This window comes from Corvus brachyrhynchos, unplaced genomic scaffold, assembly GCF_000691975.1.
Source record: "Corvus brachyrhynchos isolate BGI_N302 unplaced genomic scaffold, ASM69197v1 scaffold97, whole genome shotgun sequence".
Lineage (NCBI taxonomy): Eukaryota > Metazoa > Chordata > Aves > Passeriformes > Corvidae > Corvus > Corvus brachyrhynchos.
The window spans coordinates 3,010,675-3,034,888 of NW_008239758.1; the positions used below are offsets into that span (position 1 = coordinate 3,010,675).

General features: G+C 37.6%; 1 protein-coding gene across 1 annotated transcript in view; it reads left to right on the forward strand.

The window, feature by feature from the left end:
* The first annotated feature begins 4 nt into the window (after positions 1–4).
* Positions 5–24,214, forward strand: part of TRPM7 (transient receptor potential cation channel subfamily M member 7) — a 25,968-nt gene continuing 1,758 nt past the window's right edge. The window contains exons 1-31 of the mRNA XM_017742550.1: positions 5–13; positions 1,397–1,469; positions 1,748–1,848; positions 2,765–2,899; positions 3,694–3,717; positions 4,289–4,429; positions 4,914–5,048; positions 5,660–5,940; positions 6,415–6,643; positions 7,894–8,049; positions 8,183–8,326; positions 8,914–9,042; positions 9,280–9,564; positions 10,617–10,791; positions 11,328–11,460; positions 12,291–12,475; positions 13,143–13,275; positions 13,744–14,459; positions 16,478–16,554; positions 17,408–17,467; positions 18,506–18,587; positions 18,981–19,051; positions 19,529–19,566; positions 20,561–20,586; positions 20,938–20,988; positions 21,076–21,141; positions 21,765–22,048; positions 22,380–22,462; positions 22,789–22,994; positions 24,026–24,077; positions 24,168–24,214. The exon at positions 24,168–24,214 is cut by the window's right edge and continues 51 nt beyond it. Of these exons, the coding sequence (XP_017598039.1) occupies positions 5–13; positions 1,397–1,469; positions 1,748–1,848; positions 2,765–2,899; positions 3,694–3,717; positions 4,289–4,429; positions 4,914–5,048; positions 5,660–5,940; positions 6,415–6,643; positions 7,894–8,049; positions 8,183–8,326; positions 8,914–9,042; positions 9,280–9,564; positions 10,617–10,791; positions 11,328–11,460; positions 12,291–12,475; positions 13,143–13,275; positions 13,744–14,459; positions 16,478–16,554; positions 17,408–17,467; positions 18,506–18,587; positions 18,981–19,051; positions 19,529–19,566; positions 20,561–20,586; positions 20,938–20,988; positions 21,076–21,141; positions 21,765–22,048; positions 22,380–22,462; positions 22,789–22,994; positions 24,026–24,077; positions 24,168–24,214 (4,327 nt within the window). The remainder of the gene's footprint in view (positions 14–1,396; positions 1,470–1,747; positions 1,849–2,764; positions 2,900–3,693; positions 3,718–4,288; positions 4,430–4,913; positions 5,049–5,659; positions 5,941–6,414; positions 6,644–7,893; positions 8,050–8,182; positions 8,327–8,913; positions 9,043–9,279; positions 9,565–10,616; positions 10,792–11,327; positions 11,461–12,290; positions 12,476–13,142; positions 13,276–13,743; positions 14,460–16,477; positions 16,555–17,407; positions 17,468–18,505; positions 18,588–18,980; positions 19,052–19,528; positions 19,567–20,560; positions 20,587–20,937; positions 20,989–21,075; positions 21,142–21,764; positions 22,049–22,379; positions 22,463–22,788; positions 22,995–24,025; positions 24,078–24,167) is intronic.

The following is a 24,214-nucleotide window of genomic DNA, read 5'->3' on the forward strand; positions in this document are numbered from 1 at the left end:
CAGAATGGGTCAGGTTGGAGGGGACCACAGTGGGTCATCCCAGAGCACATGGCACAGGATTGTGTCCAGACAGTTCTTGTCATACGCAGATAAATGACAGGATGTATAGATGCATGGTATCCATGTGTGTCTGTCGCCCATAGATGAATTTTGAGACCATTACTTCATGAATCTGTACAAGAGCTTTTTCTGTTTGGTGCAGAAAACACTGGACTGTTTTGAGTGCATCTTCAAATAATGAAAGGGATGTGCTTGGGCTCTGCAATACTTGGTGGTTTCCAGTTGGTTGTCAGCCTTGCATAAATCCTTAAGCACACTGGGTCCCTGTAGCAGGGGCTGCCTCAGAACCTCGTGAAGCAGGGATCTAATGTCGCTGTAAACCAAACAGCTTTGTCCAGGGTAAGATCAGAAATGGGTCTTACTCAGAGGAGTGACTGCTTAGTATTTTGTGTTAAAATCTTTTGGTTGAGAGTATCTCAGAACTCAATATGGGAAGGAAGAGAGAGAGTTGAGTTACTTTTAGAAGGCAGTAGTAGAAAATTGTAGATTAAGTAATCTATAGTTCTTTCTAAAGGTTACCCAAGGTTTTGCCACAGCAGCAGTAATAAGCATATAGATAGCAGAACTTTGAATGGACATGTTGAAACTAATTAAATGTATTATTGTTCTTACTGTTCATCTAAAACAATTGTTTTCCTGTTTGTTTGTTTCAATCTCAGGAATGTTCCTGAGGGTGCTGAGCCCGAAATCATTTCAACCATCAAAAAGACATTTAACTTTGGTCAAAGTGAAGCAGTTCATTTGTTTCAGACACTGCTGGAATGCATGAAAAAAAAAGAACTTGTAAGTAGATCTTGCCATAAAATTTTCTTTGCAAGGTGCATACGTTTGTGGATATATATGATTCTTTTTTTCTTTTTTTGGATCTCTTAGTTATGACTACTAATAAAGGTATACTATCACTGCATGCTTAAAGCAAAATCACTTTATAGAGGCTATATGTAGCCTGAGTTCAGGGACTGGTGTCTCATTTGGACATCACATTGTGCTGTTCTGAGATGTAAAATAACCTTATTCAGCTAACCATGTTTGCTGGCAGGCTAATCTCATAATCTGTAATGAACTGGAGAGGTAAACAGGATTCTATGTTACAGACAGCGGTGAATTGTAATCGTAGGAGGAAAAGAAGTTCAAATTAATTGAAGATTCCCACTTAGGAAAACAAAACAGAATGCACACTAAAAGTTTAAATTGAGCATAGAGAGGTTTGAAGTTGCATTGAAGACAAGGTGTCTTTTATGTTAGGAATTGAAAAAGATTTAAAAGACTGTTGCCAATCACCTTTGCATGAAAATAACTTTTAAATATGTTTTCCCCATTTTGCCATTTTGAACAGATTACAGTTTTTCATATTGGGTCAGATGAACATCAGGACATTGATGTTGCAATACTTACAGCATTGTTAAAAGGTGAGACTTAATTTTTTAAGATCATTTGGAACCTGCAGCTATTATTGTCTATTGTTTATATGATGGATTTTTATAAAATACCATTAGGAATCTTTAGTTTTTAAACAAGTAAGTATCTGTGTTCTCATTGTATAATACCATAAGGTGACATAAATGATGAAATATACAGCACAATTTTGTAGCGGCTTTTTTGATTTGGCCTTTTTAGGAAGCAAGAATGTTTTTTATCTTGTATTCTAATTAATTTTAAATTTTCTTCCTTGTATTTGCTTCTTAAGGCACGAACGCATCTGCATTTGACCAGCTTGTTCTTACACTTGCATGGGACAGAGTTGACATAGCCAAAAATCATGTTTTTGTTTATGGGCAACAATGGCTGGTATGTAATGGTCTGGATTAAGCTGAATGATAATTCCTAATAGAGAGAAGCACAATTTACTGTAAAGAAGTTTATTTATTACATTTATTTATATTTTATTATCTTTCTATAAAGAATGAATCTTGACTTTTGTAGGGAGAAACTTTGGAATAGTGACACATTTATTTTGAGCCAGTAATTTGTGTGTACTGCATAGCCATACAGCTGTTTTGCTATTATGTATTTGCAAATGGTCCAAAAATTTTAGGAATGTGCTAACTGTTCTGAATAACTAGCAGAGAAAATGCATTACAGAAGGTGGAAGCTGAATTCATGTTAGTCAGATGCTGCTCTTTACAGTTGCATGGCCCTAGAAAGTTCTTAAGGAGCAACAAGTAAAATGCTCTGTTGGCAGCGCTGCAGTGTCTTTTGAGGGAGGGACAAAATGTCTGTTTCTTGTAGTTTGAAAATGAGTTTAAGAACTACCTGGTGGCTCTTGCCTTTTTCCCATATTACTGTAAAAATAAAACTTGAGCTTATTGAGTGTGCAGTCAGAAGTACATACTGTGTAAGGCTTATTGATTGCCATGATGGTTCTGACATCTTTGAAGCAAATTGTGCTTTGGATGTTATGTGTCTTCTTGTTTTGTCCAATATCAACCTGTGAGAGCAGCTTAACTGTGTTAAACCAAATGTCTCCTTAGTGCCATGTACTGTCTCAGGAGGCAATACCTATGGAACAGTTCAAGTCTTCAGAGTATTCTCTTATCCTGTAATTGTGTGAAGTTGGGGGGATATTCTGAACCAAGGGTGACATCTTTATAGGCATGTAAGGTTTTCACAGCCCTGTAAATGAAGGAGGTTGATAGAGTATCTAAGTTCACTTTTTTACTAGCTCTCCTTTACAAGGCTCTACCTTGTTGTTTATTTGTTGTAGGTTGGCTCCCTGGAACAAGCTATGTTGGATGCCCTTGTGATGGACAGAGTTGCATTTGTGAAACTTCTGATTGAAAACGGAGTAAGCATGCACAAATTTCTTACAATTCCCAGGCTGGAAGAACTTTATAACACAGTAAGTAGATGATTGCTTTTTAAGCTGCTTTTAGAACAGTTTTTTAGTTGCTCAGCCTGTTGTATCCTGGGTTGTGTGCAGCAATCTGAAGGGTGTGGGGTGTTGGTAGGGAAGGCTCCTGTGCATGAGGTTAGAGTTGGGAAGTGGATACTGTGCTCTGCCCCAGCAGCACCAGAATTGTCTGTCAGCAGGGTTTGGTGCTAGGGATAGACACGAAAGGGAGAATTGCAGCTCTACTGTGGACACCACACAAAGTGTGCAAACCACAGTGGGGAAGAGAATGAGAGAAAGTCACGTGGGTGAAACTTGTGCCCAGAATATGAGGTCTACAGGACTTCATAGGATGGATTCTGTCTGTAGCAGTTAACGTTGTAACAGTTCTAAAAAGAGTTTAATTTGTTAACCTGCATAGTTATAATTATTACTTAGAAAAATTTTGTTGCTGTAGGTGTTGATCTAAGAATTCCAAGGTAATTTTGGTATCAGTTAAGTATCCAACAGGACAGAACAAAGAACCTTCCACCAAAAATTAGCTGATGTGAGTAGTACACAAGTATGGCTTAGGTTTGCATTAACAGTCTCATTATTTGCTTTTGACAAAAAAAAAAAAGAGAATGAATTCTTTAGTTAATATATCTCTATAAAGAAGCTTCCTTGAGAAGTTAATAAAATATAAATAAATATAATAAATTATCTTTCTATATTTTTAATTACTGTTTTAAATTCATGTCTTATGGTGTTGCTGTTGCACACTAATTTCTCGTTCCAAATTTTTCTCCTGTTTTTTTATAAAGAAACAAAACCCGGACGTCAAACAGGTATGCTGTCAATGTAAAAATCTGTCAAGCAAAGGGTTTGGTTAATTTCTTATATTTGATTATCAATTTGATCTGAAGTTTATGAATTAATTTTTATTGTAAGTATTGTAAATATTATACCTCTGCAGACATTTTGGTAGTTTGCAATACTTCTGTTGTATGCTTGGTGCCCCGCTGCCTAAAAGATGTTAAACCCAAAGGGTGTTGTCTTTCGTCTTTCTTTTGACTGCTTTCCTTCTTGGGGGGATTGAAAGCTGATGCTCCCAGTGTGGAGTAATTCTGGCTGTTAAAACAATAGACAAAAAAAGCCTCCAGTGTCTCCCCCATCAATGGAATGAGTATCTGTTCTGTTAGGGGAGTTCATATAGAAAAGAAGGTGTAACCTGGTTTTTCTTTAAAAATAACTGTTGAGCATGCAGATGCTTTTTTGGTTTTGTGTTGGAGGGGTTTTTTATCATGAAAGGCTTCTTTTTTATATTATTATTTAGAGCTGTGATAAAACATGTAGAAACACTCTAAGCAAGTTTAATAGTATACCTTGAAAAAGTAAAAATACCTTTTGTATTCCTAGGGAAATCTTCCTCCAGGATATAAAATCAACCTGATTGATGTGGGACTGGTTATTGAATATCTGATGGGAGGAACCTACAGATGCACCTATACAAGGAAACGCTTTAGAGCGATCTACAACAGTCTCAGCGGGAACAATCGGGTACGTGCACTTGGGTAACAGCACATTTCTTCTCAATTAAAAAACCCCAAACCTCTGTGTTTTGTAGAATAATTGAATGCATGTTGGTTTGTTCTTCTTGTCAGTGGACTGGTTCTTTTAAACACAGTAGTAAGGGCTATGAGGGCAGCTGAGAACTGTCTTGGGATTGAGGGCAAACAACAGGTTTTGTTCTCCTCAGCCTTATTCTAGCACATCCTAATTCCTTCTCTGTGATTCCCTCTTTTCCTACTCATAGGGGAAGAATGGACACTACTGATGCAGATTCACCAGGGCTTAGGGTACAGATATTTTAGCTTCTTGTGCAAGCTATGCTAACCAACAAGTGTAACTGCCTATTTAATGACTTCTTAAAACTAATGAAAACAAACAAGGAACCATGTTAAATATCCAGTAAAAATTCTGGTTGTGCTGTTGTGTAAGTTCATCAGTGTTTCAGTAACCAAACCCCTTCTTCTTTTTGCAGAGATCTGGGCGAAATCCTTCAAGTACTACTCCTCAGATGTGTAAAAGCCATGAGTCTTTTGGTAACAGGGCAGACAAGAAAGAAAAAATGCGCCATAATCATTTCATCAAAACAGCACAGCCGTACAAACCAAAGGTAGGGGTGGTGAGGGGAGCACAGTGGGGTTTATTTCAAGACCCTAAGAGTGGGGAGCCTGCTGGAAATCCAAGTGCCATGGGAGTGTGAGTAGCAGCAATTGTGCTGACCTTGGTAAAGCTGGAATTTCGACTTTGCTTTTGTACTTGGTTCTAAACTGCAGCCTTTGTACAGGATTCTGTAAAAGGTGTTTCTCTTTCTGTATAGTAGGCTTGTGGATAAACTTTTATGTTAGGGACCAAACAGCTTATCTTTGACACAGTTCTAGTAATAAGGGTGGGACTTGCATGGCTTGGTAGACAGAGCAAGATTTGGCCATGTGTTACTACTACCAGCAGTTTCCATGAGTTTCTTGTTTTGTATGTAGGTATGTTAGTTACTGCTTTTCTTTGATCTATAATTCAAATTAATTCAGTCTCACAGTTATTAAAATGAGTTGGACTCAACTGTTAAGTTTTTAAACAAAAGTTCCAGCTGCTTTTCAAGTGTTCAAAATTCTTTCTTTTTTCTTTTTATAATTTTTGGTATTGGATAACTCAGCGTTTTATTTCAAGTTACGTAATGACCAAATATAGCAACTTGAAATGTGACTTTGTGGTTTTATTTTAAAGATTGACACTGGTGCAGAAGAGGGAAAAAAGAAAAGAACCAAAGATGAAATAGTTGACATAGATGATCCAGAAACGAGACGTTTTGCTTATCCTCTGAACGAGCTGTTGCTGTGGGCAGTGCTGATGAAGAGGCAGAAGATGGCCCTTTTCTTCTGGCAGCACGGCGAGGAGTCCATGGCCAAGGCTTTGGTGGCTTGCAAAGTGTATCGCTCCATGGCTTATGAGGCAAAACAAAGTGACCTTGTTGATGATACTTCAGAAGAACTGAAACAGTATTCCAAGTAAATTACATTCCAATTGTTCAAAATATTTTCTTGGCATCCACAATAAAAGCAGTGGGCTACTTATTGAAAAAAGCACAAATTGTTCTGTTAGCACACTTGGAGACAATTCTGTTTTGCAAAAAGTTTTAAGTGGGACTGTAGTAGAAGCTTTATAATAGATATTGCTCTTTCTTGAGGGCTGTTAGAAGTCTTGATTTGTAGTCAAATTAGAAGGAGACTCAATGTGCCATTTTCTTCTGTGTAATCTCTGTGCATGTTCTAATAGCTGTTTTAGCATGCATGTTTTTAACTGAAGTCACAGATTGACATATTGTAGTTACAAATTACAGTGTATCTGTACAGAAGGGACAAATAATGGTCCCTTCAAGTTGTGCAGGTTGGGAATTCGTTCGTACAAGAAAATTCACGCTAAACTCACGGTCATTTCTATAGCTACTATATTTTGGTTTTTTGGTTTTTCCTTCATTTTAGCGAGTTTGGTCAGCTGGCAGTTGAGCTGTTAGAGCAGTCCTTCCGACAAGATGAAACTATGGCAATGAAATTACTGACATATGAACTTAAAAACTGGAGCAACTCCACTTGTCTGAAGCTGGCAGTGTCCTCGAGGCTCCGGCCGTTCGTAGCACACACCTGCACACAGATGTTGTTATCAGATATGTGGATGGGAAGGCTGAACATGAGGAAGAATTCATGGTACAAAGTAAGCACTGTTGCAGTTTCTTGGTGTGAAAAGGGTCAGTGGAGTTTAAAGGGAAGGGAAGTGTGTGTTTAAATGCTGTTAGTGTAAAGCTTTTGCAACTATAGCTTTTATTAATAAATCCTGTAAACCAGTCTCCTGTATCTCCTGTAACATAATCAGAACTGGAATATTTGTTGTAAACTCTTCTTTTGACACTCTATTATCTTTTCAAATAAGGTACAGAAATATAGAAGGCAAAAAACAGGCAAGTAGCCTTTAATCAGAGGCTTAAAGAGATCATGTGAATACTAATCCACTACTAAAAACATAGTAGTAACAAACCTTAACAGATGGAAAACCTGTTGTAAGACTGTAGTTTCATGCATTTTTGCTTTTTACAGGGAGAACATAAGACTTGATGTAAAAAAGCTTTATGAATATCCTATTTTGGAGGAACTGAGTAAAAGCAGGGCACAGAACGAAACAAGGGTAGGCAAATCTGGGACAGGTTTTCCAGTGGTGCCCTTTGTGTGGTATAGATATAGATCAATTATGATCTAGACAGAGATAATTGATGTAGATCAATTGAACCAAAATGGGAGTTGCATATTTCTTTGAGATGGTGTACCAAAACCTAATTGTTGCTAGAAATATAAGGAAATAAAACTTTCCTACAAAATACCTACAAGCATCATTTAACTTGTGACCTACTAAAATCCTCTTTATAACTGATTAACTGTTTTCTTGCTTGCTTTGTAACAGGCTAATTACAGTAAATAGCTTTCACTTACTCTCTTCATCTATACCTTAGCTCATTTTTTTACCATAAAGTTAAAAAAAAAAAGCCCCAAACAAAACATACACCGTTCCCCTCTCCCCCCACAAACCACAACTTTATATATGCTTTTAAAATGCACTTTAATAATACACAGTTCCAGAGTTTCTGGGGTTGGATTAAATAACAGAGTGCACAGAGAAGGTCTCTGTCTTCAGGCTTGGAGTACATTCTTTCTAGTAGCCTTGAATTTTGGAATTTGTTGGTTTTTCCCATTTCCTGTGTCTTCAAGTCAGGAAACACTCTGTATATGTGATCCTAAGCTCTTAAGTGTATATACAAGTAATAACAACTAATTATTTTCTACATTTTTTCCCTAAATAACAAGCAAGTGAAATTTAAATAATTAATTTTCAGAGGCTATTCTGTGTATTGGTGTGTTCTGATGCTTTAATGTAGTTGTGAACTATTTACACTTAGTCTTCATCTTTTCCAGGTGATACTGAGTATTCTGCTCCCTCCTGCTATACTGCTGCTGGAATATAAGACCAAGGCTGAAATGTCACATATTCCTCAGTCTCAAGATGCACATCAAATGGCAATGGATGACAGTGAGAACAACTTCCAGACTGCAGCAGATGAAATACCAATGGTAACGTGGGGCAGGGGGAGACATTAAAAACAGTATTCCTCACTTTTTACATTTTTAAGTCAAAGCAGAAGTGAAATTGAGTGCCAAAAAGCATGTATTTTTGTGTGGGAAGTTAACAGTCCTTTTATTTTAGGAGGTTTTTAAAGAAGTGAGGATCTTGGACAGTACTTTCGAAAAGCATGACATGGAGACTCCAGCAAAACCCAAAAGACTCCCAATTACACAGAAGTTTTATGCATTTTATCATGCTCCAATTGTGAAGTTTTGGTTTAATACGGTGAGTTTTTTTCTGTGTGTAGTGTGTATTTTATTTGGAAATGTAGCACAGGTTTTTGGGTTCTTTTCCCAACATGTAACTCTGATTGAATCAATGTTAAGCACTTTGCAAAAAGCAGACAGAAAACCCCTTATCTTGCTAAGCAGGAAATGAGAAATACTTGATTTTATAAAACTGCATATGCATGTGCTGTGCCCTGTGATTTGGGTTTTTTAAAATTCTGTTCTGAGTAATTAATCTCATTATTTGCTATCAGGAGTTCTGTAACCATTTATTAGTCTGAAGTGTTCATGCACAGCTTCATTTCAATCACTGTAATAGAAATGCTAGAATTTGTACTGAAGGAAAATAGCTGTAATAAGAGCAAAGCTTTTCTAACAATAAATGGCTTATTACAGCTATTTTTCCTTTTCTAAGATGAAAATGTTTGTATTTCCTTATAAATAATAACTTGTCTGTTTAAAGGGGTAAATATAGTCCTGTAATCCTACTTGGAGCTTTTATTGTATACCACATCAAAAGATTCCATGTGCATCTGTAAAGGATCCTTCAGTAATTATATGTATATGCTTTATTTGGTTTTTCAGTTGGCATACTTAGGATTCCTCATGCTCTACACATTTGTGGTTCTTGTAAAAATGGAAGAATTACCATCTGTTCAGGAGTGGATTGTTATTGCTTACATTTTCACATCAGCAATTGAGAAAATTCGTGAGGTATGCCTGTAACAGTCTGGGATTTTAGCCTTTTTTTGTCAGTTAAAACAGTATGCTTTAAACTATTCTATAAACAAGAAAACCTAAGAAACTTCAAGCATCAGAGTACGTGATGCAATACCTTTATCTTAAACCTATTTTATTTTTGCAAGCATAAAAATACTAGTGATTCATGTATTTCACTCTTGGTCCCTGTGCAATAAATGCGAGCTGTCCTGACCTTCATTTCTTTTACAGATTTTTATGTCGGAGGCTGGGAAGATTAATCAGAAGATCAAAGTGTGGTTCAGTGACTACTTCAACATCAGTGACACAGTTGCCATTGTCACTTTCTTTATTGGGTTTGCATTAAGATTTGGAGCCAAGGGGAATTTTGGAGAAAACACTTACAGAGAAAATTATGTCTTTGTTGCTGGAAGAATAACTTACTGTCTCAATATAATTTTTTGGTATGTGCGATTACTGGATTTTCTAGCTGTAAATCAACAGGCTGGCCCTTATGTTATGATGATTGGGAAAATGGTAAGTACTATGTTTGTTGCTGATTTTTTTCCCAACTGCATCCATTTATAACTTTTCTCATAGTTTTAAATAGTAAAAAGTTTCTTATCCTGCTGTAACAGGATAGCAACTTGGTGTGCAGAATTAGCTAGCTGGAATATAACTTAGACTGTTCCAAAGCAAGCACTGATCATAAGGCTTCCCTTATGGAGCTGTCTCTGTCACACAAATGTAAGAAAATGGCAAATCTTCCTTCTCTGGCCTGTTTTGTTCTCAGATGTCAGAGACTTAAATGAATATGATGAAGGCTTTGTCTTGATTCAGCCTCCCATTTAGGTCCTATTTCTAGCCTTTGTGCTCTTTAGGTCAAAACTTTTAACTTGTTCTGCATCCTACACCACCTTCATGGTTTTGTGCTATGGAAAACTGGGAATAGATTGTGCTCTATGTGCATCTCACACAGAAAATATTAAAATTGTTTAAACTTCAAGTTAAATACCCTAGCTCTACTGTCAGTAGCTATTCTAAATGTTAAAAAGCATCTTAAGGCTTGAGAGCTGTGTATGTGAATGTGGAAGGAGCCTTTTGTGTTTCTTCCCTCTATAAAATGGTTTCTACAAAACTGAGCCCTGTCATTCCTTAAAAACAAGGGCACCAAGTTGCTCATTTCTCATTTTGATTTCTTGCAAGAGGCATAGGTTCTGTGTTCCTGCCCTTGGAAAACTCTGCCTCTGGTTTTTGTGCAGCTACTGAGCACATTTAGGAAGGAATGTTTCTCTTTGTCAGCTGCTCCTCGTGTACCTATAGTATCAAGTTGAAACGGTCAGTTGCCTTTGACCAAGGATACTAAATACACTGTAAGAAAGGACAGGAAAAAAACCCAATAGTTTTGGGGGTTTTTTTACAGGGCTTTTTATTGGACAGAATTTTCTGAGTGAATATTTGTGTCCTGGACTCTTTTCCTTATGTAATACATAGAATTTCTCAAGTGTACACTGTCACTGTAAAAGTTTTTAAGTTGTGAGATCATACTTAGGACCTCTGTGGATTAACTGACGTTTTTGTGTTGATAGGTGGCCAACATGTTTTACATTGTGGTGATTATGGCACTTGTACTACTTAGTTTTGGTGTTCCCAGGAAGGCAATACTGTATCCTCATGAGGCACCCTCTTGGACTCTTGCTAGAGATATTGTGTTTCATCCATACTGGATGATTTTTGGTGAAGTCTATGCCTATGAGATTGATGGTAAGATACTGCAATTATGAAGCAAGTAAAGAGAAAACTTACTCTGATAAGGTCTTCTCAAAACCTTACAAAATTCCCAGTACTGTTGGCATTGATTCCATTCATTGGATTTTCTCCCTTTTGTGGGTTGCAGCTCTGTAACTATGTGACCTGACTTTTCATTTTCTTTTATTAAACTTGATTGGCTTAGAATGAAAACTACATAATCACAATTTCTTACAAGGCTATTCCTAGCAAGATTTTGGAATACTGCCCCACAGCTATCATGACAAAATTTTGGCAGTGATGGTGTAGTATGCTTTTTTTAAAAACCCAGTAATATAATTATAGCGTAGTATCAGCCAGAAACATTCTCAGGTGTTTTTCTGCCGTGTTCCTAAATGCATGGAGACATTTTGAGTTGCAGAACCAGTGCTTGATAGTTGGTTGTTGCAAACTGTTAAGTGACTTTTTTTTTTCTTCCTGTGTTTGTCTATACCTGCTGGGAGATCTAAAAGATGTACATGTCTTCTCTGTATCTTTTTTTCCCAACACAGTATGTGCAAATAATTCTGATGAAAAAGTTGCTCATCTCTGTGGCCCAGGAACATGGTTGACCCCGTTTCTTCAAGCTGTCTACCTCTTTGTACAGTATATAATCATGGTTAATCTCCTTATTGCATTTTTCAAGTGAGTATATAGATAATAGTTAATTTTTGCTGATAATTTGACAAGTTTCTATTTCATTGCAATAAGAGGACAAGATAAGAACTGATGCCAGATCAAAGCAATCCCATTTCCTGAAAGTTTTTTCAGTTTCCAAGGCTGGTCTCCTCCTCACTGCAAGCCCATGGCTATGTTAGGGAAGTGTGTGATGTGACTGGCTCACATCTCATCTGTGAGGTCAGGGGAATCAGAAGTTCAAGGAAGTTTGAAGGCATTTTGTAACTTTTCTTTGTCAGAAAACAAACAGAATTGTTTCTTTGTCTTTATATTGAGTGTTGTTCCTAAATTCATTTAACATTCTCCAGTTGATTGAGTCCAATTGTACTAAGTTCTCTTTTAAAACAGTTCTCTGCAAGTGTTTGATTTATGAGCTTAAGGAGCTCACAAACACTGAGGAAGGCAGACTGCAGAATTAACATGGTGTGATACAAAATTCTGGGTTTAGTTAGAAATAATTAATTTTTTTGTTCAGCAAACTTGAAATTTGATCTCTCTGTAATTTATTTCTGAGTAAAGGTACTGAGATGTTACCTGATGGGAGAATTTTTTTAACCCTCTCTTTGCTCTGGATCATGGTGTTCTCTTGAACATGTTTCCAACTTCCACAAAAATAATTTTGCAGCAGAAAACAAGTTCATGCTTTTGTCTCTTAGTTAACTGGCTTCAGAATTCAAGATTGTTATCAAAGTGTTAAAAAAGCAAACAATATCCAACAACCACCAAACAAACAGCACCAACTCCCCACCACCCCAAAAACCACCTTGATGTGTTAATACTGTTCTGTTCCCTTTCAGCAACGTGTATTTACAAGTCAAGGCAATTTCAAACATTGTGTGGAAGTATCAGCGCTATCATTTCATTATGGCCTACCATGAAAAACCTGTTCTGCCTCCACCACTGATCATTCTTAGCCACATGGCTTCCCTGTTCTGCTGTATATGTAAAAGAAGGAAGACAGACAAGACTTCAGATGGGCCAAGTATGAACAGTTACCCAAAAAATTGCAGTAATGTTTTTGCTATGGTTAAAGCAAACTGTCAGAAAAGCGCCGTGTTCTTGATTATAATGTGTATTGTGAAGAAAGTCAAAGTGGGTCTTCATTTTCTGTGTTTTCAGTATTGGTAGTTCTTTTGAAAAGCACTGTGCTTTTCTCAAGAGTATAATGGCAGCCCCCAGAAATCTCCAGTAAAGCTAAACTTACGATACAAACTAACAGATGAGATTTCTTGTTACTGCTAATGGAGAAGAGGTTTTTTTTTCCTTCTGTAAAACTTCTTTGAAACTTTAAAAAAAAAAAAAATGGCAGGGAATTCCACAGAGAATAAAATCCAGCTAAGGAATCTAGCTTCTGCCTCAAAGATAAAGGGATTAAAGGGTAGGAGCATAAGGAATGATAAAATTGTACACAGATCCTCTCAGAATTACTATTTTCATTTTATTTTATTTCCAGTCTTTGACCTTGAGAACTTTTTTGCAATGACAGGGGAAGGGTCTTAGGTGGCACTCTGGTGGCGTTTTTTGGTTTGTTTGGGTGTTTTTGTTGTGTCTCTATTGTTAACACCCTTTGGAGAGTTGTGACTGCTAGTTTTCAGCACCTGTACAACTTCATTACATATGTGTCATCTTAACTGTTGATCTCTCTTTAGAACTCTTCCTGACAGAAGAAGATCAGAAGAAACTTCATGATTTTGAAGAGCTGTGTGTTGAGATGTATTTCAATGAAAAGGATGATAAATTTCATTCTGGAAGTGAGGAGAGGATTCGAGTCACATTTGAACGGTAGAATATTTACAAGTAAAATTTCTGAATAGAGAATTAGAACTTTTACAGGTTTTTTTAATGTAGTTTAAGGGGGCAGAAATACAGCTTAAGAACATAAAGTGTTCATGCAAATTTTATATGGTATCTTTCCATTGCTATGCAGAAACTGGTAATGTGATGCTTCTTGGTCTGTAGAAGCACTCAGTAAATTGAGGCAATTGTATTATTTAGTTTCCCGTGATGTTTTAAGAAACTGATATATTTCAGAAAATGCTGTAGGCTCTCTATTGATAAGTGTTTTCATTCTGTGATTGAGAAGTATGTACAAATGTTGTACTACAAAACAGTCCAATACTGTCATATCATTGTGACATTTCAGAGTTGGTTTCCCCCCGATTAAATGGGCAGAAAGGGTTATAATCATGTTTCTTTTGTGTATTGAGAAAAATACCTTTCATATCCACTTCATAATTTGATTTTTCTTAGGGTGGAACAAATGTGCATTCAGATAAAGGAAGTTGGTGATCGTGTCAACTACATTAAAAGGTCATTGCAGTCTTTAGATTCACAGATTGGCCACCTCCAGGATCTGTCTGCTCTAACTGTGGATACTCTGAAAACACTGACTGCGCAGAAAGCTTCAGAAGCCAGCAAGGTTCATAATGAAATCACACGGGAATTGAGCATTTCAAAACATTTGGCACAAAATCTCATTGAGGATGGCTCTCTCAGATCATCTGTGTGGAAGAAGCACAGCATTGGAAATGTCTTTGGCTCTTTTCCACAAGGAGGCCTTGAGGGTAATAACGCTTTACTCTGTAACATTTCTATACGAGATGACAAAGAAGTCCAGCATAAGACAATTGGTCAGGAGTTGGCTCTGGTTCCCCGAAAAGAAGAAAAAAACTTCCAAGAGGCAGGTTCCTCAGGCAGTGCCTTATTTTCAAATGCTGTTTCCCCTCCAGAACTTCGCCAACGAATACAGGCTGCAGAGATCTCAAAATCCACTAGTAAAAGTAAAAAATTAGGCAACTCATCCAACAGCATGCCACATGTAACATCCCCAACAGCCAAGTTTTTTGTTAGCACTCCATCTCGACCCAGTTGCAAAAGTCAGCTGGAATCTTCAGCAAAGCATGAAGAGACTGTTTTCTCTAAGGCTACAGAAGGAGATAATAATGTAGAATTTGGTGCTTTTGTGGGTAAGTATAACAAAGTAGATTCTGAATGTCCTGAAGTCATTATTAGCTGCTCTTATCCTCTTGCTTCTGGCTCTGCTTGCCTTGCTTTCACCCAACCTTGTGTTGAAAATGGAGGATACGTTAATTGTGGTTTTATTCATGATGAGAGTGACACTAATGATAACTACAGCTGCAGAGTTGACAAATGTGCTCACCAGTCCCCTGTCAAGTTAGCGAAGAACAAGCCCCAAACGAAGTTCTCTTTGTCAACGGGCGACTTGATGTCAACAGTCAACTGTTGCGGCTCACGTGGAAAATTGAATATTAAAGATGAACTTTCCAAAAGTCAGCATGTCCATGCAATGGAACTGCAAACCCGAGATTTATGTTCTAACATCCTTATGGGACTGCTTCATAAACTGTGGACCAAATCTAAGCCACAAGGTTTGACTTACCAAGAATTGTATGGTATTTTGGGTGTATTCCGGTTGCAGGTGACTTTATTCTACCATTTTGCTCTGCTTTTTTTGCATTTAACATCTCTAATTTCCCTATGTTGCTTGAATGTTTTTTTTAACTGAAATTACAATTTCTCCATAATTCTGTCACATAGACAATATTTTTCTGAAAAAACATTATCCAGTTGTTGAGTATAGCAGCTTTGGGCAATTAGCAGCTGTACAATTTGGTACGGGCACTGTAGACAAACCTATTGTGACTCATTATAAAGCTCCTACCTTCTGATTGCATAAATCAAAAATATTGTCTATTTCTTGACGTAACTACAGAACACTACTCAGGCTGGTGGAGTCCTGGACAAATATCTTTGTGGTATCTGTGTCAAGCTGAGGGTTCCTCCTATACTATATTTCTAAGCACTGTTATAACTGGGATCTCCCACTGTTGCCTAGGCTAACCTATGTTGGGGCAGTCATTTTGGAAGCTTCCAAAGTCCTTTAATTCAATACAACATTTTGCCTCCCCTCAAGTTCTGCTTAATAGGAAAAAAGTGGATGGTTTTGGTTAGTTACCTACATATTTGAATGGTAAAACAGTGGCAGATTCATTGCAAAATACAGGTGTGGGTTTACTAACTGATCCCTGTAAAGTAGATAATGCTTTAAGTATGCTTAGTGTTTAGTAGAAGATTGTAATCTGGAATTGTCAGGTTGCCTGCAGAGAGGGGTTGTCTTGCCCTAGTTGTTTAGGAATGTCTCAGTGTTTTCCAGAGATTTGCTGAGGTTGTATAAATTTAAATCTCTAGACAAGAGTTTATTCTACTGCTGTGAAACTTGGATTTCTAAGAAGTTACCTGCATTAGCTATTTGTTTACAAGTGCCTTATGGTTGAAAAAAGAAAGCAAGGCTAAACAGAAATTATGGACAGTGATTGTACAGCTCTTATCTAATCTTTAAATGTACTTCACCACTAATAACTTTGAATACTAACTATACTTATTTACTGGAGCCAGATTTTTTGTATATGGTCCTCTGACACCTCTAGTATTTAGAACATACCCTTCCTTCTTACTGTCCACAATTTACAACACTTGTGATACCGTGCAGGTTTCAGTTGTGAAGCCAAATAGATTTTTGTTCATTATAAAGCCACATGCTTGGGAAAATTCTGAAAAGTATTTCTTGCAGCTGGGAGGATGAAGGGTATGTTGTAAAAGCTACCTCCAGGAAACTGTCTACTTCTCTTTCATTTGTCAAGCATACATAAAAGTACTGTAATTCAGGCCTTGTTCCTTTCCTGTGAGGAGCATATGCTTGAGTAAAGTTTTAAAACGTTAGCTTTACTTTTTGAATTGTGGTGCTCCACACCTCAGTGCGGGCAAGGCAATAGTCTCATATCAATATATTGTTACACTGATCTTTACTTTAGCGTGTTTGTAATGCCTTTCCTAGTGCAAACAGGCACACAGACCTTAGGTGGTTTGTAACCCTTTGCTATGGTGATGCAAACTATTGGCATGGTCAGAACACTGGAGGTTGCCTTTGATTTTGAATACTCTTTTTGAATTCACTGTGTCAAAGGTCACAGAGACAGCATGGACCTCCAGCGGTTCAAAGAGGCAGCCAGCAAAATGAAGGAAAGAAGTGTTGATATCGAGGTGAGCATGAAAGGCTTTGTCAGATATATTAGTGGGGGTCACTTTCTTTTAAACTGTAATGTCACAGTTCGTTTGGAAAAAGTCTAAGACCAAATATAATCAAAAAACTTACACATTCCTTGCAGACTGCACTTTGCATCTGTTTCATGACTACAAAAAAACAAATCCAGTGAAGACTCATGTAACCTTAACTGCCATCAAGTACTCTTGCTCCATAACAGGATACTCATGAAATAATAAACAAGCTCTGAAGTTATGAAAGTTAAGATGATGACAACTGTGAATTGAGATAAAATTAAGTATCCCATAATTAGTGTTTAATTAAACGTTTTACACTCATAAATTTCAAGATCAGCCTTTGGGAAGGCTAGAGTGATTTACATTATAATTTATAGAGCAAGATGACAGTGCATATAATTTTCAAAAGGGACAAAAATTGTTCCGTATGCTTCCAAGAAGAAAAAGCTTTTCTTATAAATTTGTCATAAACTAAAATGAGTAATTTCTGCTTCCTTAAGAATAATAAAAATGACTAAATGGAAAGTGATTAATCATAACAAACCTGCCTTCCAAGTACTATAGTGTGTGTATATGTATATATATGTGTGTGTGTATATATATATATATATATGAACTAGTTTTCTCTGTGTAGCTGTTGAATTAGTACATACAAATTACTGTTTGCAGTTATCATGCATTCAGGAGAGAATGTACCTTGAGAATTGCATTATGACCATTTGCAGGGTTTCTGTTCTCAGTTACTCCTTCTGATAAGGATAAAAGCTTTTTGTGTGTATTTTTGACACAGATTTTTTGGTGTTATTGTTAACAATTTACTTTGTTTCTTTGATAGGAGCAACAGGAAGACTTCAAAAAAGCTATATTGGAGGGTATAGAGACAACCAGACTTCAAGTATGTAAAGAAAGTTTCCATTTATTAGGGACATTATTTTTGACAGATACTAAAAGTATTCTTTAGTAAAGACACGGGTCTCTGTTCTTCTCTCATTATCTGTAAATTGGATGTTTCCTTGACATAGGTCTAAATAGTTTTAGTGTTTAGGGATGTAAAGAAATACTCTTCATGCACACAATCATACATTAGATACACATTTTGGACACACACAGAGGCCTGTGTATGTGTTTAGGTGTGTGGGGTGTATTCTGTAAGAGGGAAGGGTGAAAAAGGGTGGTAACAACTTCCTAATTGTTATAAATCTAGGAATCAAAAGCAGGGCACAGTGAATTTTTCTATTTCATTCAGGTAACCATTGGAGTTAATAGATGAGTAGGGAGGAATGCTCCAGCCCTGTGTCACTCTATGCACAGTCCTAGTTTGTGACCTTTCTCCCTTTTTGCAAAAGAAATACTTTTTTGTCAAAAGTTAACCACCTCAGTATATATTCCAATAATGTGTAATTGCTATGAAGGAGTATGTCCATGAGGAAATTCCATTCATAACCAGTACGTTTTTATGTGGCAAGGGTTTACTGTGTTTTGTTCCTATTTTAAGTGGAACTTAAATTCTAGTTTAACTAAATTGAACTTTAGTTTCTGCCAGAGCCACATTCTTGTATGAGAATTGATAGCCAACAAAGGGATGAGACAGATGAGCTGAACATGGTGCTTGTAGGGATCCGGTGTAATGGACATTTCTGTAGTTGTATCCTGTTGCAACATTCCCTTGTAAAGAACTCTTTTGGTGTGGGTCAGGAGTCCTAATGTGTGCCTGAAAATGTTACAGCTGGTGGCTGCTGTGAGGAGAGCATTTTAACTGAATTAATGCATTCAACATGTGCATTTCTGTGCAGTGAGGTATTTGAAGTACATCCAGAAGTTTTGAAGAATCCTGGATTCTGGGCAGAAACTGGGCAGATTGTGGTCCAAGAGTAGTAGTTGAAAGCAATAATGATAATGACTGATGGTAAATGTAATTTTTTTTTTTTGGTAGGGTCTTCAAACTGACAGTGGTCTACGACAATCCAGTTCTTGTGGTGGGTTTACTGACCCTCTGACAGCCCACTCAGAGCAGTGTAAGTCTGGTCTCTGTTCAGGTGACCTAATGTTGTCCCTAACTTGCCTTGCTAATGGATATCCTAAGAAGATGCAAAGGAAACACAAAAGCTTAAATCATCTTGAAATATTTTCATGTTTGATCGTACTTGAATCTTCTTCTGCTTCTTGTGGTTCTTCTAGCCATGGCAGTTCAATTCTGTTACCTTGTATTTGCCACAGCCAGCCAGAGTGGTAAAAAACAACGTGATCTAGTTAGGACTGTAAGCTCCTTTTAAAGATCAGATAGTTATGGGTCAGGCTTTTTTTGTGAGAGCTATCTCATAAAAGCTGTCTATTTGTTCACTGTTAGGAAATAGGTGACAGTGACATGCGCCATTCTTTATCCAGTTACAAATCTCCTTCATTTGCAGTGTACAGCAAGAGCAGGAGAGCATCGAGTGAAGACACTCAGCAAGTCGACTCTAAAGCAGCCTTACTGACGGTTTGTATCGACCTTCTGTGACATTGTTGAGCAGAACTAGAAGCTGAACAAAAAAAGGAGAAGAAACAGATAAAGAATAATACTGATTTGTGGACTTGCTTGTTCTAGGAGGCAACAGGAGACCTGTTTTCACTAAGGGAAGAAGTTGTGTATGTTCTCACTATGAAAATCCATGCTGTTTTCTGTTTGTAGAAAAAACCAAAATTCTTTTCTTTTAAGGAAAAGAATTATTTATATAATCCATGAAACAGTAGTGAATATATAGCCTTATTTATTCTTTTAATTGTAGTTACCATTTCTCGGTTGTATTTGGGTCTCTCCATTCAACTGCAGTTCAGTACAGCCTGGTTTATTTCCAATAAACAGGCTGTACTGCAAGAGCTTAAAACACATTGCCACCCACCCCGCTTGCAGCTGAATATAATGTGCTTTCCTTAACTGAAGCCCTCTTTGTTTTTCCTTTCCATTGTTTCAAAGGATTGGCTACAAGGCAGACCTTCAAATAGCAGTCAAATGTAAGTAAGCTTTCTACTAATGGAGCAATTTTATCACTCTGTATTTTGATCTGTTTTTCTTTTTGGTTGCCTTTGGCTATAGTGGTATTTAGTTGCGTTTAATGCAAAAAAAACCCCACCGAGTTTGAAATTTTTTTCCTAATAAATGACCAAATGTGTTCACAGGAATCATGGGATCATCATAGAATGTTTTGGGTTGAAAGGCTCTCCCAGCCTGTCTCTGGAACAGAGGGGCTCCAGCCCTTGGAGTATCTTTGTGGCCTCCTCTGGGCCCTCTCCAACAGGTCCTTCCTACCTTGGGGGCCCCAGAGATGGACACAGTGCTCCAGCTGGGGTCTCTCACAGCAGAGCAGAGGGGCAGAATCACCCCCCTCAACCTGCTGGTCACTCTTCTTGGATGCAGCCTAGGATTGGGTTGGCTCCCAGGCCTGCAGGGGCTCATGGGTGGGTGATGTTGAGCTCTCACCGTGCTTTGACAGGTTCGGTTTAGATTAATGGTGACACATGTTGAAGGGCAAAACATGAAAATGACTGTGTTGACACTTGGTGAGCAGCTCTCTTCCTGGTAAAGGTCTTTACTCAACCTTTCAAACTGTAACCACCTCTGCAATCGTGCAGACGTTTCTCTTGTTAACAATTACCCTCTGAGTTAACTCTTAAAGCCATTACCTTATTTATCTGATAACAGAAGGGTAAGCCGTTGTGAACAAGTTTTAATTAAAGCACCTCTGTGGGAACGAGCTCTTGTGATGCAAACTTTACATAATGTTGTGCATGACTTGGAGGTATTTAAAGTGTAGCTCTAAAAACACGAGATTACTTAACAGCTTTCCATTACTATTTTGTAATTAAGAAGCCTGTACTGCCCTTGAAAAATAGGATAACAGGATAAGAGTGGTACTGTGAGGTTAACAAGGTGACCTAGGATGGTGTGTCAAAAGCAGGGAATACAAAGTAAGTTTTGAAGATGACTTGTTTTTGTGGCATTTCACAGGCCATCGGAAGAAGATGCATTGAATGGTAAGTTTCCTTTCTGCTGTAAAGGTGAGGGATTTTTGTATATAACCAACTGCTTGGGTCTTGCATGACAATGTATTTAATTGATGGTAATTTGGAATTTAATGGACACACAATACTGCGATTTTTTTTTTTTTTAATTTTTCATAAACCACATATCATTAAGCACTACAATTTTTATTTTTTTCCCCGAGGTACTAAAGACCTAAGTGCAATATTTAATTTTCTGCACAGCAGATGCTTTTCAAACTGTACTTACTTGGCAGTTGTTCTTTGCGTGTGGTATTTTAGTACATAAATTAGTGGCAAGAATATCTCTTTTTTTCTTCCTTTTTCTCCTTAATCTCTTTTCAGGCATTGCTTCTCCTTTCAAGCCCATCATGGATATCAATTACTATTACTCAGGTCAGTCCCTCTTATGAACTAATGTTTGTATTTTTATTGACACTTCTAAATCCTTAAACTTCAACAAATGCTGCAATTTTCCTCTAGCTGTAGAAAGAAATAACCTGATGAGATTATCACAGAGCATTCCATTCACTCCTGTGCCTCCAAGAGGTAAGAACTGTATTTCTTGTTGCTGGTTCACTGTGGTCTTTTGGGGAAGAAGAGAAAAGCAAACCTTATATGGAATTTGGTTTGATCATTCTAATATAGAAGGATCAAAGCAAAGTTCACAGTTTCTCACAGCAAGTGTGAAACTGAAGTCTTAATGAACTAAAAGAAGTCTAGGCTCTGTCTTAGAACACTCAGAAATATATGTGAGTATGACATCTTTTCTAGGACAACTCACTTGATTATGAAATGTAGATTTAATTATAGTTGTCCTCAGAAATGGTGTTACAGTGATGGTAGTATTGTACTAACAGTTTTATAACAAACTATTCTGGAAGGATCCCTTAAAGTTGTCTCCACTTGTATAAACTGTAAACAAACATTTGTTCAGTGTTAGTGCTGTTTGAGCAGTGTCATTAATAGGTCTAAATAGGAGGACAAATTTTGCATCTCTGTGAAAAGCTGGAGAGGGGTTGTCCTACTGGGCAGTTTAAACTTTTTGTTAATTCAGGATGTTTGTAATGACTTAATATTGCAACTTGTTGTAAGAAATCATAGGTTTTCAGTGCTTTTAGTATTAAACTTGGAAAATCCAATTCAGTAATTCTTTTTGTGCTGCCACATAGGTGAACCAGTCACTGTGTATCGCCTTGAAGAAAGTTCTCCCAGCATCCTGAACAACAGCATGTCCTCCTGGTCACAACTGGGACTCTGTGCTAAAATTGAATTTTTAAGTAAAGAGGAGATGGGAGGAGGTTTACGTCGAGCTCTCAAGGTCGTCTGCACGTGGTCAGAATATGATATCCTGAAATCAGGACATCTCTATATCATCAAGTCTTTTCTTCCTGAAGTTGTCAATACTTGGTCAAGCATTTATAAGGAAGACACTGTGTTGCACTTGTGCTTGAGAGTAAGTTCTATCTTTGTCAATTATTAAACATGGACAGGCATTACATGTTGAACAGGAATCATTTTTCCACCTGTAAACTAGTATATACTTACTAGAGTAGAAAAAAAATGGTTACTCTGGGAATTCTGTATGAGCAGAAGGGATAAAAACTCTGCTCCAGAATGGGTTATTTAATCAAAGAGCTCAAACTCTTAAAATATAGACATCATTTAAAAAGCAAGTAATCTGTTGCCCTGTCTTGGGGGAACAGACACTGTTCCCACTGCCTGCTTGGCTCTCTGCTGTTCCCTGTTCTGTAATGCAGCTAATGGAGTGTGGGTTTGACTCACAGGAAATCCAGCAGCAGAGAGCAGCACAGAAGCTGACCTTTGCATTCAACCAGATGAAGCCCAAATCCATCCCATACTCTCCAAGGTGAGTGTGTTTAAGCTGCTGTTATGGTGCATGCTTTTGGCTCAGGGGGAGGCCTACAGGGTTGCTGGCAGATGCATCAAATATATGAAGATACTCACATGTGGATATTTGGAATATTGCTGTCAATGTGGCAAGCAGACTTGTCCTTGGCAGTATTTCCCACTGATACTTTCTGCACTGATTCTAATATACTGTAATCATCTAAATGGCTTTGTATAATGGTTTAAAAACCTTTAAATCGTTAGCAAATCAAATAAAAATCTAATAGTAATGATAGATCTGTCATTTATTTTGGAATTATATTCATTAAGTATGCTTTTTACTAGGTTCTTGGAAGTTTTCCTGTTATATTGCCACTCTGCTGGCCAGTGGTTTGCAGTTGAAGAGTGCATGACTGGAGAGTTTAGAAAATATAACAACAATAATGGTGATGAGATAATCCCAACTAACATGCTGGAGGAGGTTATGCTGGCTTTCAGCCACTGGACATACGAGTACACAAGAGGAGAATTGTTGGTACTAGATCTGCAAGGTAATGCCCTGACTTTGAAACTGGGGTTGGGGCCAAGGTGTATGCAGGTTTTTCTTTTGATAGCACTTTGCTAAGAATTTGTATTCCTGTAGTAAATAACAAGCATTATTTAGTGCTGCTTCTTCTAGTTAGTTTGAATCTATGATTTTCTTATTTAACCATACAATGATATAGATTGGAAAGGACTTCTAAGGTCGTCGAGTCCAACTTTACCCAGCACTGCCGAGTCCACCACACACCACGTCCCCAGGTGCCACCCCAAAACATCTTTTAAATCCTGCAGGGATGGTGCCTACACCACTTCCCTGGGCAGCTGTTCCAGTGCTTGGCAACCTTTTCAGTGAATAAATTTTACCTCATATCCAATCTCAACCTCCCCTGGTGCAACTTCAGGCCGTTTCCTTGTCCCATTGCTGGAGACCATCCCCCACTGGGCTACAGGGTCCTTTCAGGTAGTTCTAGACAGTGATAAGGTCTCCCCTGAGCCTCCTTTTCTCCAGGCTGAATGCCCCCAGCTCCCTCAGATGCTCCTCACAGGACCTGTTTTCCAGACCCTTCACCAGCTTTGTTGCTTTAATGTGGTCTTAAATCTTACAGCAACATGGAAAATATAAATATTTTATATATATATACATCTTTTCCTAATGAAATGTGCCATAAAAAGATGCTATTTCTTGGCACATTTGTGCAGTACCAATGTGATAAGCTGGTTTTATCCTGAACTCTGTGCCAGGTATTCTGGCAGTGAGAACTGTATAGGAGGTTTTTCTCATGGGTGAAAACTCAAGATAGGAAATGCAAAAAATAGGTGGAAGAAATCTGAGAAGTACCAAGTGCTTGTTTAGGAGCAATTTTTTAAGGGTAGAGAATCACATATAGTTTGGGTTGGGTTTGTTGTGGGGTTTTTTCTCTTTTTATTCTTGGAGAAGCTGAGAAGTCATAGCTAAGGATTCCAAGGCTTTTTAATATTAATGTATTTATGTAATCAGAAATGTATCAGATTTAACTTTTTCTTCATGTGCTGTCTGAAGGTGTTGGTGAAAATTTGACAGATCCCTCTGTGATAAAAGCTGGGGAAAAAAGGTAAGGGTAAAGAAAGACTGAATATTATAAAATTTTCACTGGAAAGGGAAAACACATTTAAGTGATGTTTATGTGCACTTTATTTCTAAGGTCATATGATATGGTGTTTGGTCCGGCCAATTTGGGAGAGGATGCAA